Source organism: Chelonia mydas, chromosome 2 (assembly GCF_015237465.2).
Source record: "Chelonia mydas isolate rCheMyd1 chromosome 2, rCheMyd1.pri.v2, whole genome shotgun sequence".
NCBI classification, from domain to species: domain Eukaryota; kingdom Metazoa; phylum Chordata; order Testudines; family Cheloniidae; genus Chelonia; species Chelonia mydas.
In genome coordinates, this window is record NC_057850.1 from 87677172 (window position 1) to 87690644 (window position 13473).

General features: G+C 35.7%; 1 protein-coding gene across 1 annotated transcript in view; it reads right to left on the reverse strand.

Annotated features, from left to right (window-relative positions):
• The window catches only part of PIEZO2 (piezo type mechanosensitive ion channel component 2), a 432480-nt gene that overhangs the window by 127474 nt on the left and 291533 nt on the right, over positions 1-13473 (reverse strand). Inside the window, exon 8 of the mRNA XM_037892875.2 lies at positions 3106-3268. Coding sequence (XP_037748803.1) covers positions 3106-3268 — 163 coding nt within the window. The remainder of the gene's footprint in view (positions 1-3105; positions 3269-13473) is intronic.

Sequence of the window (13473 nt, forward strand, 5' to 3'; positions counted from 1 at the left end):
AACAGCATAGCACAAAATTTTACTTTTGTCGTCTTCCTCAGGCCAAGATTTTCAAAACCAAGATTCTAAAGTGGAGCTTTAATAGGGGTTGTGAGATTCTCAGCCCTTCTATATCAGCCCACTTATTCTGAAGTCTAACCCATGAAATAGAGCTGAGATTACAAATCTGCCCATGGGAGTAAGGTGCCCAAATAATCTAGGTGGATTTGAAAAACCCACTCTGCAAGCCTCATATTAAGCTCCTCTTTTTAAAAAGCTCAGCCTAAATAAGCAGTAGTTATTAATTTATTTTTACTTTTCAAAAGCATAGCAGCACATTTCACACATGTATGTATATTTATATTTAGAATCTGGAGGATATTCCAAACCAAATTTTAACAAATGTAAAATAAACTAATTATAAGGCCTACATTTGCCATACCACTTTCATGTATTGAAAGTTTTCAGATAAAAGTGGCCCACAACGAAACATTTACCAGCAACATTTTGTTTGGCATTGATTTGACCACACAAACACTAAGTGTACTGAGGTATTGAGATAATGATTTTAAGTTATATGAACTTCAGGTGGCGATGGGTGTGGGTGGGAAATGGTGTCTTGTTTAATCTATTTCAAGGATGAGGAAAAAGAGGTCAAGAAGAGCATTATCTAGCAGACAATCTCATAATTCTAGGCTGCCTTTGACTTGTCCAACACTTCCAGTTCTCCCACCATACAAGCAACTACGATGGTTGAGTGCACAGCTCCAGGAGAGTTTAAGAGTAGCACTAACAATGTTTTCCCAACCCCCACCATCCACACCAGACTAACTCAAACAGCATTGTAGAGGTCTGGTTCTCTTCTCACATGAGCTTCACAGTGAAGTTTTTCCTGATTAACATCAAAGTGAGCGAGTGAAGAATCAGGCCCTAGATTTATATTTTAAATATTATCCAGTGAATAAACTGATTCCTGATATAACTTCACTGAAGTCACAAGAGATAAATTGGCTCTTCTTGTTTTATTAAATTATTGCAGGACTCAAGGGCCCAAACATGAGGTCCTTACTCAAGAAAACTTCCAAACAACTTTAATGGGAATTTTTTTGAGTAAGGAATGAGAGTTCAATTCATCTCTGCGTAGAAGTAGCACAATCATGCACCATTTAAAATCCCACTTATGCTCCTTTTTGAGTACTTTTTCTCACCCTGAAAACTCAGGACCCAAATGTGGGCATAATTCCTTGAGCATTTTTCTTGAGCTGCATTAATCAGAACAGAGAAATAGCATCTGCTCTCAGATTGACCCATTCAGCAAATTTATCATCTTTGCCTTCTGAACTTGGTTAATAATGTAGAGGAGGTACCATAAGTTAAAGATGAGATTCTCACTACTATGCTGCTTTGACATTGTTTCAGATTGTAAAAACAGAAGACATAGGCAGCTACAATAAAAGACAAGGACCAAATTCAGATCTCCATTAAAGTAGCATAAATCCAAAGTAACTCTATTGACTGCAATGGAATTACAGTGGATTTAGACTGGTGTAACTGAGAATAGAATTTGGTCTAAAATCTTCTAAGACAAAACAAGTAAAAAGAAAAATCAATCCCTGATCCATGGCACAATCAAAGGTGAAAACCATCCATGGCAAAACAGTCTATAAAGCCACTAAGATTTAGAAACCAGAACATATCGTTTTATAGACAGATGTTGTAATGGTGTATCTTCTTCATCAAAAAAGAAGTCATAGTACAAAGACAGCATTTATCTTACCATGTTTTCATATTTTGATATTTTCCCTTTATAAGAGTTAACTTTTTAAGACAGCCAACCAGCTTCCTATCCTCCTAAAAATGTCTGACTCTTAACAAAGAGTGAGGTAATAAAGGTGAGTGAGGTAATAAATGAAGACATTAATATTCCACAAGGATGCAACTGAAATGTAGACTCTTCACAGCTTTAGTGCTGCATACCTGTACTACCGTGTGCAGCATTACCAAACCAAGCTTCAAAAATTGTGAGTCAGGCCTCCACAAATCATACCATTTTTATAAATAATGAAATTTGGGCTCATTTTATTTTCCGTTTGTTTTCTGAGTCTTCAGGGTGCCTTTGTAGTCATGTTCCACACTTTTCTCCACAACCATAAGATCTAAGAACTTTACTTTTTAAAAAAATGGAAGCTGAGATGTTCACATAATCACATGAATCCTGGACTTGGGGCTTTAAGAAAAACACCAAATGTTGCTAAACTCATGATAAAATTGCAAGATTAGGCAAAACTATGTATGTCTTACAGTATCCTGCACCAGCTTGCAGCTGATATTTTGGTTTTTGGGCAACGAACCCTTGAGGCTGCTTTTAAATTTTCATTCTTTATTGCCTTTGGTATGAGGAAATTTTCAAGGCTATGTAAAGACCATGAAACACAGAGTAACTCCTGTGTGCTGCACTTACTGCTCATTTTGCTGTGACTTTATGGTGCTTTGCATTATGAAAAAAAACCCAACAACCCTACCTACTGTAGACAATATTCTCACAGACTTTCACAATTCAAAAGTAAGCTAAGGACTGATCTACACTAATGCTGTGAGACGATCTAAGTTATGCTAATTCAGTTACGCAAATTATGTAACTGAAGTCGACATAACTTAGGTCGACTTACATCGGTGTCTACACTGTGACATGAGACGATTTCCCATCGACATAACTTCCGGCTCTCAGGGAGGTGGAGTATGCAAATTGATATGAGAGCACTCTCCCATCAATTTAGTGTGTCTTTACCAGACCCAATAAACCAACACCACTGCATTGATCACAGCTGTGCCGATTTAGCAGATAGTGTAGATATGACCCAAGTCTTTGATCCTGTAGCCCTTAATCACATAAGTAGTCTCATTGACTTTAGGAGGACTACCCATGTAAGAGCTGGAGGGACTTATCAGAAAGAGTGTATTTAAGACAGCAGCTTGCCTCACATAAAAATTTTGTTCTACTGTTTGCAAATGCCAGTAACAATCTGAGAATCTTACAATCACTAGTGAGCATTAGAAAAATTCTACTCTGGCGGCTTTATTCTCTTCATAAAGTGGGAAGAAAAAATAAAGTGGGAAGAGCCTTACAATGGGCTCTTGTAGCCAAAGACGAATAAGAGTTGCCAGGGTGTAGTACATCACCAGCAGTAATATGGGATTGGCATGGTGATACCAGACGAGGTCTTGGTTTGCTATGATCTTCCAGGTGCTTGAGCAGTTGGTTTTAATTACTGAAGTGACACCAAATAACCTGTTCAAAAAGAGTAAGAAAAAAATTTAGAGAACAAATATTGAATTTTAAAATGTTTTAAAAGTGAAATTAACAGATACATGATTATCTTTCTTAATTTTGTTTAATTTTTTCTACTTGTGAAAAATTGACTTTAATACAGTTTGATCTGATTAAAATTTTATTTGCTTAAAGAGTCTTAACTGAAATGCAGGTCAAAGTCAACATTTTCATTTCCCAACATTTAGTAAGTACAAAACAGGGAGGGTTATTTAAATATCAAGACAGAAAATAAGGACATTATGTCTTTGCACCTCTCTGTTCCAATGAAAAAACTACCAGGGACCTGACCCTTGTAGACTCAGGCCTGAAGAAAACGAAAAAGAAAACTTCATGGCAAATCCACATGTTACATCATGGCAGCACTCTGCCACTCCCCTGGGTCCAATCTTTAACATTTAGTAAGTTATGATTCATAACAAATTAGTAAATAGTCCCACATCATCATTCTAGTCACTTTGTCCAGGACAGAGTTGTAGAGTAACTCTTCTCAGTAATATCTACTGAGGCTCCAGAACTTGTAACAGCTAGGAATTTTAATGCACTGTCCTAAAAACCTAGGCCTCAATCTCCCAATACTTATATACATGGGTAATTTTACACAAATGAATAGTCCATCTGAATTCAAAACTGATGGAAAGTGAAGCCACTCAAGAAACACATTTTAGAGGGAGCACAAGAAAAGTTATTTGTGAAATTACTTATGAAAAATAACATAGGTGAAGTTTTCCACAAAGAAAACATGAAGCATCTCAGAGAAGGATTTTTAAAGTATTATTTTGCTTTGGCCTGGACCTCACAAAAATTTCTGTCAGGTAAGAATGGCTATTTGCAGATTGAAAATTATTTCAAACAAGAAAACTGCTGTATTTTCTACAATTAAAATTTAAAGCAAGATGCTAGAAATTTCACACCAAAACTGGTGAAAACTCCATAATTAATCTAGTCTCTACAGTTTAAAATATTTTTGCAGAGTTCTAAAGCAGAGTTATTAAAGTCTTCACCATGGTTTATCACTATTTAATTAAAGATTAACTAAAGATGGCAGAGCTATGATTTCTTTGGAAGACTTAAGCAGTGATCTCTGTTCACTTAAGTACACTGTATTTTTTAATGTCTAATTAGGCAATAAGGCATGCCAGATAATGACTTTCTGCAGGATTATTGCATACCTCACCTTCTGACTTCAACCAACACAATAATTCCACAGAAATGTACTGCCTGATGTGTGTCTTTTTGAGGTTATGAAAGGAAGAGAATTAAAAAGGCGAGAGTTCATACCTTTTCATTTACTAGGGATTAGCAATATGGGTGTAACAGCAATCAATCTCTAGTAAGAAATCTCTAAGTCTGGTGTTCTAACATATTCTATTAAACAATTTCCTTAGTGGTCATTTCTCATTCTGATAGCTAACATGAGCCAGTGGCTATAAACTTTAAGACATTTTACAGTTTTTGGGTGGATACCACTGCTTGGAAAAGTAAAAGAGAATTCTGCATACAAAATAAAATGCTGTAACTAGAGAAGAGCCTGAGCAGCCAGGTTTGGATATGGACCAGAATCAAACTTCCTCTGAGTTCAAGCACATTTGGACCTGGTGATTTGGTTCAGGTCTATTTAACTGCAAAATATGCTAAACTGTGTTATGTTAATATTTCTACTATCATAGTGGAACATCCTCTGTCGCCTTCTGCCCAGTCTCTCAACCAACTTGCATTTCTTCTCTCTTACTGATCAGATACATCCAGCTCCCACCATTCTATATTTCTCCTTTATTTTATGCTACACTCTTCTCTCTATTATTTTAACATTTTATTTATAAGTACAGCATTGAATCACACCAACTCTGTTTCACAACTGTATCATTGTTTCAGGTCATGATCCAACTCTCACTGAAGTCAATAGAAACCTTTAGTGTATACTAAAATCAGGAAAAGAAAAGATCTGTTACTTTAGGTCATCTACTTTATCTCTCTGCCAGTGTAGAAATGATTCCTACAACATATATTCTACTGCTTTGTACAAAATCTACAGTAATTTTAAAGTTTCTAGATTTTAAATCTTCATTTAACATCCCTCGGAAGACTACTACACATTCTACATAGTTTTACTGTTCAGAAGATTTTCTTGACATTCAGCCTAAATATTCTTTGTTTTATTTTCATCCCCTCACTCCTAATTATTCCCACTTTGTACCACAGTAATTAATTCAAGTCCCTTCTAGCTGTTTATTCCCATCAAATACTTGTAGATCATTACAGTGTGCTCCACTTAGATGTCACATAGCTATGCAATACCTATTTAGCTCTTTTAACCTTCTCATAACTCAGTACCTCTAGATCCATCATTCTTTATCTTCTCTGAAGTCACCTCAATGTTTCAGCACTCTTCCAGTATGAAGGTACTCAACACAATATTCACTGTGTGCCTGATCCAAAGTATACGCAAGTCAAATGGAAATATTTTCATTCATTTAATGGGCTTTGTACCAAGTCACAAATTGCCTCTCATGCAGCATTTGTGCCTGGCCATTAACTTCAGTTCAAATTGTGGGTGCACATCATCACTCAAGATCAGACCCTAAAACCTTTTCGTTATTCAAAGCTTTTAAATACATAACAAATATTCTGGGATGACTTCCACAATATGAAGTTGCATGAGAAGTGATATATGACATACCATGCTTCGTTCTAGATATTTTGATGTCAGAAACATGTCACAAAATCAGCCCAACTGAGGATCAGCTATATTTTGAGCTTGGTTCTGACCTTAGTAGATGTATTTTCCAACATATATAGCATATATGATAAGTAAAGGGAAAAGAGGAAATAAAATGCAAAACTTGACATGCATGTAGCTTGTTCAGTCTGGACACTGAAAAAACATCTGGAGAAACCCATCTATTACTGTATACTCTTTGCTTAAAAATCATTTTTAGCTTCTTGAGAAACAAATGATTTTCCAGGTACAACACAGTGAGCCATTCCGTTTGTGCATAGAGGCAGAAGTTATGTTTTTCAAAGTACAATTTAGTATTCCAAAAACATATTTTATAGAAATCAGTGAATTCACAGAAAGGCAATGATCCAAGAAGTGTTTTAAATTATGAAGGCCAGGAGGAACTTTATTACTCTGCTGAGGAACATTAGGAAACAGCTCACTTAAAAATAGCTTTTAAAACAAAGGTAACAGGTGGTTGTCCCATTGCTGCTTTTCCAGCCCATTTTCCCAGCAAAAGCTTCCTACTGAATCTGTGAATTATCCATTTGGTGGATGTACTCTGAACTTCCAAGACTCTATTTGACAAATTTGCAAGCTGTAACTATGATAAATATTTAATAATAATTTAGCATCAAAATCACATTGACTTAGAGTGGAAATGTTGCTTTTAATTGAAAACCATGAAAAACTTACTTTCTCATGATATCCCGAATTATGGAGTTGAAGTGTCACACAGCTATTAGCTGCACTCAGCTCACAGCTAATGCTTGTCCAATTTACAGCAGTTTATTGGTACTTTAAGATGTTATTAGAATCAGTGCTATGTTATGGTTTTAAGTATCCACTGATTAATGGTTAAGCAAACTTAAATGGAAATTAAACATACATTATCCACAAGACTGCTGAACAAATTAATTATGATCAGCTAAAGCAATATATGCTACATACAGTTGTCATGCACTGGGACATTTTTCGTTTCAGAAACAGATTCACAGGCCCAGATTCTGGTCATGTTGACGTTATTAGCCGTTTATCCATTGACTTCAAGGAGACCAGGACTTGCTCCATCAGTTTTTAAGACAGAAGGGCAATTATGATAATCTAATCTGACTCACTGTGTAAACCTAGTAATTCTTGCATCAAATCATAAATTGTGGTTGTATATTTTAGAAAGACATATAGTCTTGAGTTACAGATTCCAAGTGATGGGAAATCTATCACATCACTTGGTTGGCTAATTACCTTTATTGTTAAAATTTTGCACTTCATTTCCAGTTTGTATTTGTCTAGCTGCAACTTTCAGTAACTGGATCTTGTTATACCTTTCTTGGTTAAAGAGTTTGCTACTATAAGATACCTTTTCCTTGTGTTGGTAATAATAAATGTAATCAAGTCATTTAAATCTTCTCTTTGACAAACTAAATAGATTGAACTCCTTGAGTCTCTCATTTTAAGTACTATTTTCTAGACCTCGAATTATTCTTGCAGCTCTACTCTGAACACTTCAACAACCTTTTTTCAAGTACAGACACCAGAACTGAATTCCAGTAATAGTCTCAGCAATGCCATATGCAGAGGAAATTCCACCTCCCTACTCCTACTCAATATTCCCGTTTCTACATCCAAGGATTACTGTAGCCTTTCACCCACAGCATCACAATAGAATATTATGTTCATTTGGTTGTCTACTATAATAACCAAGTTATTTTCAGAAGCACTGTTTTCCAGGATACAGTCCTCTATCTTGTAAGTATACCCTAGATTGTTCCTATATACATAACCTCAGATTTTGCTGTATCAAAACAAATATTGTTTGCTCCCAGTTTACCAAGCTATGTATGTAGGTTTGGAAGGATTAGATTTTTATCAATGTTGATAAGCGTCAATTTCTCTGTACACGCACACAAAATATTTCCATCGAGAATAGTGGAAATTTACAGCTATGAAAGTAAGAAAAATCCTTCTTGAGTAATGATTAGTGCTAGATTTAAGGATATTTACTTTGTATATTTTGACATGTGATGTTGACAATTTGTTTCAACAGCTATGAAGATTTAACTTTTTGAATCTCAACATCTTTTCTCAGAAATAATTATTACCTGACCCCTCACAATTTCCCCCGTGAAAATTTAAATTGATAAAACTTCATACTTCACTGAACAGTGATATGAGTACCAACTGTTGTATTACATCCTTACCACTACACAAGATAAGGACTGCAAAAGGAAACTAGTTCCACTTAATACTTCCATGTCATAAATAAAAAAATATATTGGCTAAAGAAGCCAGTGTATATCATTATCAAACATTAAATGAATGCATTGTTGTTACAGTATAAGATCTGTCATTGCAAGTTTTTCATATATTACAAGGCAAAACAAAAATCCTTCTTTGGCAGTGAAGCTTTTCTTTATTAATGAAACATTATTGTTTTTTTAAAATGTAGTTAAAATGTGTATGTACCATACTTCTAATTTCAGATTTTACACTTTAGAAATAACTGAGTATGTGACTTCATTACTGAAGTTCTCACTTAATCTGACTCCTATTTCTGGTGTTTAAGGTCAGGGAACAATAGGATATGAAAATGCTGGTTTTGACCACTTAATGCCAGAAACAACGACCTTACATTAAAGGGTTAGGAACAGTCATTAAGTAATTAAGACAACTAAAAGCCACATGTTTGCTGCAGAAAGCCTGCAAGTGAAAAACTAACAAGGTCATAGGGATTTAGATCCTGATTCACTAGATGGAAGTAAAGCACACAGCAGTTTTTCTCATGAGCACACACTAACGTGCAGCAATGTGCACACCACACTTTATTCAGGTAATTACGCATAAAAAATTCATTCAGTGCTTTGGATCAAAGAGGACATCAAGTGATTCATAATGGCAGGAAAATGTCTCTTATCATGTACTATTGATTATGCTTCTTCTGAAGGGGCTTAGAGTGCAACTAATTCTCAGGCTGGCTAGAGTTCTCGTGAGCCTCTCAATGGCCTAATCACAAATACTCATAAGCTCAACACACTGTTTTGTTTTTGGTTCTCATGTATTCTTGCTGGACCTCAAAGTCTGGTGATTGAGAAATGACGGTTTTTGTCCCATTCTAATTGCATCTGTTGGCAGATTTATAAAAGCTAAACCTGTTTCCAGTATTGTCAAAATTCTCTCTGAACACCTGCCATAGATCATTCAGGTCAGACACACAACCTCAAGCAAACAACATGTGTACATATATGTTAACATATAACATAGTCTTTTAGTGTTCTACCCCACTCAGAGATGATAAAGTGAAGAGACGGAATACGTTACATCCTAACAGCTATTGAAATGCTGGAGAGGTTTTGTTTTGGTAAATGGAGAAAGAAAGAAAAGGATCTAAATGGTTCTCTGAACACAGCTGAGACTTACTTTTTTTCAAGCTGTCAGGGCCAAAAAAAACAGAGATTAAAACCAACCAGCCATTTCCCACCCACCCCAACCCCCAAAAATCTGTACAGCTATTGCATGCAATGTTACCTCATCTGGCAGAAGCCAGAAGCCACTGCTTCCGTAGGATGTAAAGACAAAAGGAAGTATAAATTCCCAGAACAAATATGATTGTGTTATCTTTTGAGCTGGGGAAATGATAATAAAAAGCATCACCATTATAATTTATAAGGAAAGAAACAATATTTGTAGAGGGAGCAGAAGCTCTTGGGCCCTCACTACAGGGGGATTTGTGTAACCAGTGTAACATAAGTAACAATGCTGTCTAATTTTAGAGACAATAATGCAAAATGCTTTCACATGGTGCTGGCTCTCCTTGTTTCCAGTTGCTACACTGCAGTCAAATAAATTAAAATACCCTATTAAATGTTTTTCTAACATTACTTTTTTTATACACCACCTTCTCAGATATTCTGTACACTGTGGGGCCATATCCCCATGCTCTGCTATGTGGCTGCAACTCCTATTAATTTTAGTGGACAGTTACTCCATTAGAACTAAGAGTACGTGGAAATAATGGGCCCATCCCTGCAATTGGTTCTTCAACGGGTTACACATGGATCCAGAGGTCTCCCTGCAAGGATGACGTCTTTTTCCTTTCTTTCTCATGTAACTGGTACCGCTATCTGGTAATGTATGTTACAAAGTATGATCAATGCAGCATCATAGCATAATAGTGTAAAATGAAAATGTAATTAGGGATTGGAAAACTCAAATTGCAGCTTTGCAGAACATTTATAAATTTATTGAATAAAGACATTTTCCCATCAAAAGCCTTCATATCACACAAAAGGATTTTTTTAAATAAAGATTTCTCTCGCATCTTTAGACCTTACTTTATGCTAAAATATTCCTGTTACTTGCTAATACAAATGTTAACACTTAAATCATGCAACAATATTAATGCTAGGTCCGTATTATAAAAGCAATTTGATCTGAATGGAGAAAATCCCTGATTATTCACACTCGACCTGCTCTCCTCTAGCATAAAAGTTTTACCATAGATGTACAAAAAGTGAAAAATGAGTATGGCTAAGTCTATTACAATGTCAAATGCTGACGCAAAATGGGAGCTGATCAGAGAAAAGGACAGAGAAAAGATCAAATTTTTATAGTGCTGAAGCAAAGGTTTATAGCAAATTCCTGTCAGATCAGCATTTCCTCTTTATTTACTTTTTATTATTACAGAAACCTTTTGCAGTGCCTGATGCTTATAAAATCACTATTTAAAATAACAGCAAGATTAACAGAAGCTTTTTTATTTAAAGTAGTGTAATGCAAATTAAAAGAAAGCCCTAGTCCGCCAGACTAAGATACAGTACAAGAACATAATGCAACCTTCCTCCTTGCTCAATATTTAGTATAAATTGAGGGGATTTTTTCCACTTTGTTTCAGCCCAAAATATAGTTATTCTAACGAAAGGGAGGTTAGCAAAACCTGAAATAAATAGAAATGAACAGATTTCTTTTTAATTTCTTTGGAAACACAAACATAGTCCAAAGGTGAATGTTTTTAGAAATGTTGGTAAAATTTACATGAGCTGATTTTAAAATCAGCTGAACATGAAAAAAATTATTTTTCATGCTTTACAAAAATTGTTCAGCTGCTTTTCTTCCTCGAGTCCTTTAAAATGGTGGCATCTTTTTTAAACCGCAGACTTGACTTTGTTTTAGCCCTCAGTGATGAATATGAGCTTTGTCAAATCAGAAATTGGCTGGAATAAAAAATGCATCTGGAAATAAAGCAATTGCATAGTAAAGAACAAATACCATTATTACATATCCTTTTCCTCAACAATGCCAGTAGCCCTTACTCACACAAGCTGTCCCACTAATTTCAGAGAGACTAACAGGAATGACTAAAGGCTACTCACATGAGTAATGGTTTGTAAAATCAGATCTTTAAAAAGTGCTCCAAGTTCTGTTATCCAGATAAACACACACACAAACATATTACACTCGAATCTCACATCACACTGTAAAATAAACACATACTCTTGAAAAGAACCCAGCAGGTCTGACAGCCCCTCCAGACTTTATCTCTACCCCAGAAGTTTATTATAAATTGTACATACGCTGTAGGATGTAGCACACTTTGGGGCACAAGCCTCCAAAGTACACTAAATTTTAACTGACCCTACATTTTAAAAGAAACACTGGAGGATGGGGACTAAGGAATAGGAAAAGGTGGCCAGAGTATGTTGAGGGTCCAGAAGGATTAGGGTTAAGATGATCAAGTCAGCCATTACTAGTCGAAAAATTGGCATTTCTTTTGCCAACCCAAATTTCCTTGAAGATTCCACAAACACTTGTCTTCGCCAAGGGCTTGATCCTGTAAGTCTCCTCTTCACACAGCTCAATGGGAGTCCCAAGTACAGAGGGCTTGCAGAATCTGACAGGGTTGAAGCTTTTAAATTAGGCTGGTTTTGAGTGATGCAAAAATGTTCAAAACATCTGTGGTAACCAAGTTTATAACATGTGAAAAAAACCCTTTTATTCATACTTGGATAATTCAAAATTGGCTTAATGGAATTTTTGCCATGCTTACAACAATTCATTGTTTGCTCATAATTCTTCTCAACCCAATTTTAGCTTAAGGAGATTTTTTTTTTAAACTGTCTGACTTAGAATGAAAGTGCCTTCCCTCAGCCATAACTACAGTGTTGCTATCACAACACTACAATACACACAGTGAGCATGATGCTTGATGGTTAAGCAGATCATTGTAACTTTTGTTTGAATGTCATCATGTTTCTATAGCTCTTTAGCAGATGTCTGTTTGTACTTTTTTCTACCAAGACCTGGTTTCCATAGCTCCGATTGGATCAAAGTTTTGCTGGCAACGACAAAACCAGGACTAGTATATTCCACACCCTCTTCTTTTAGCCAATGATTTTTCCTTTAAAGGAAAACTAATCTCAAATGCAGAGCTGTTACATGTGAAACCTCATGAAAAAATACAGAATTTAAACCTTGTGGGCAAATATCATCCATGTAATGTAAGTAAAGAGAGAAATGATGAGCCATTAATCCAGGGATAAATGCATAGAAGAAAGGGTTACACCCTGAGGATTGAGATTTATATAAAGTTAGCAAAAACTTTATTTAACTAAAACTTGGCTCTTAATTAAAAAACATCTTATAAGCAGCCATAAAAAATTCACTTTTCTCTCAAGTGTATTAACAACTTTAAAACAGGATGTTAAATATTATTTGCTACATAACCTATTTTTGTAAAAGCAACCTAATAATGGAATTTTTTCTGAGGCTATGTGACTGGAAGCTGTTAGGCTTTGGACATCCATTAAAAACAACTGGACCTCAGACATTCAAATACTTAATGTGTGTGAAATAAAGCAGCTGTCTTCTGGAGACTTAAGTCTGGATATAAAGATTTGGGAGTTACAGCCTGTTTCATACAACATTAGGACTTTGGAGTTACTCTCTGCAGTGGTAGAAATACAAATGTCTTTACTTTACAGGGAATAATATCCCAGGGGTTTTACTAATGCTCTGGATACAATCAAAGCTCTTTGGAGCTCAGACAGAGGCTCCTTTCTGAATCATGGTATGAAAAAGATATATTCATCTGCCAAATCAGTCCATTTCCCCAGGTTTACATTTTGTTTTGTCATCCATATTGCATCTCTGTTATAGCCTGAATGCTCTGATGGACATTAATATAATGCTTGTTTTACAGTAGATCAGTGAACTATATCAAAAGTTGTACAAGCTGTAGCCCTGAGGGCAGGCCTGGATTAACCAATTTGCACTCTGTCCACCTGCGTAGGGACCACACCAGGTTTGGCCCTAGAGTTGCCACTTGCTGGGGTTTTTTTAATTGTCCTGGACATTTTTGATTCTGCATTGCCAGTTGCAATGTGCCCGGATTTTTTCACTGGTTACTTAAAGTTACTTGTAATTTCATAGAAATCATATGATCATAGAATCG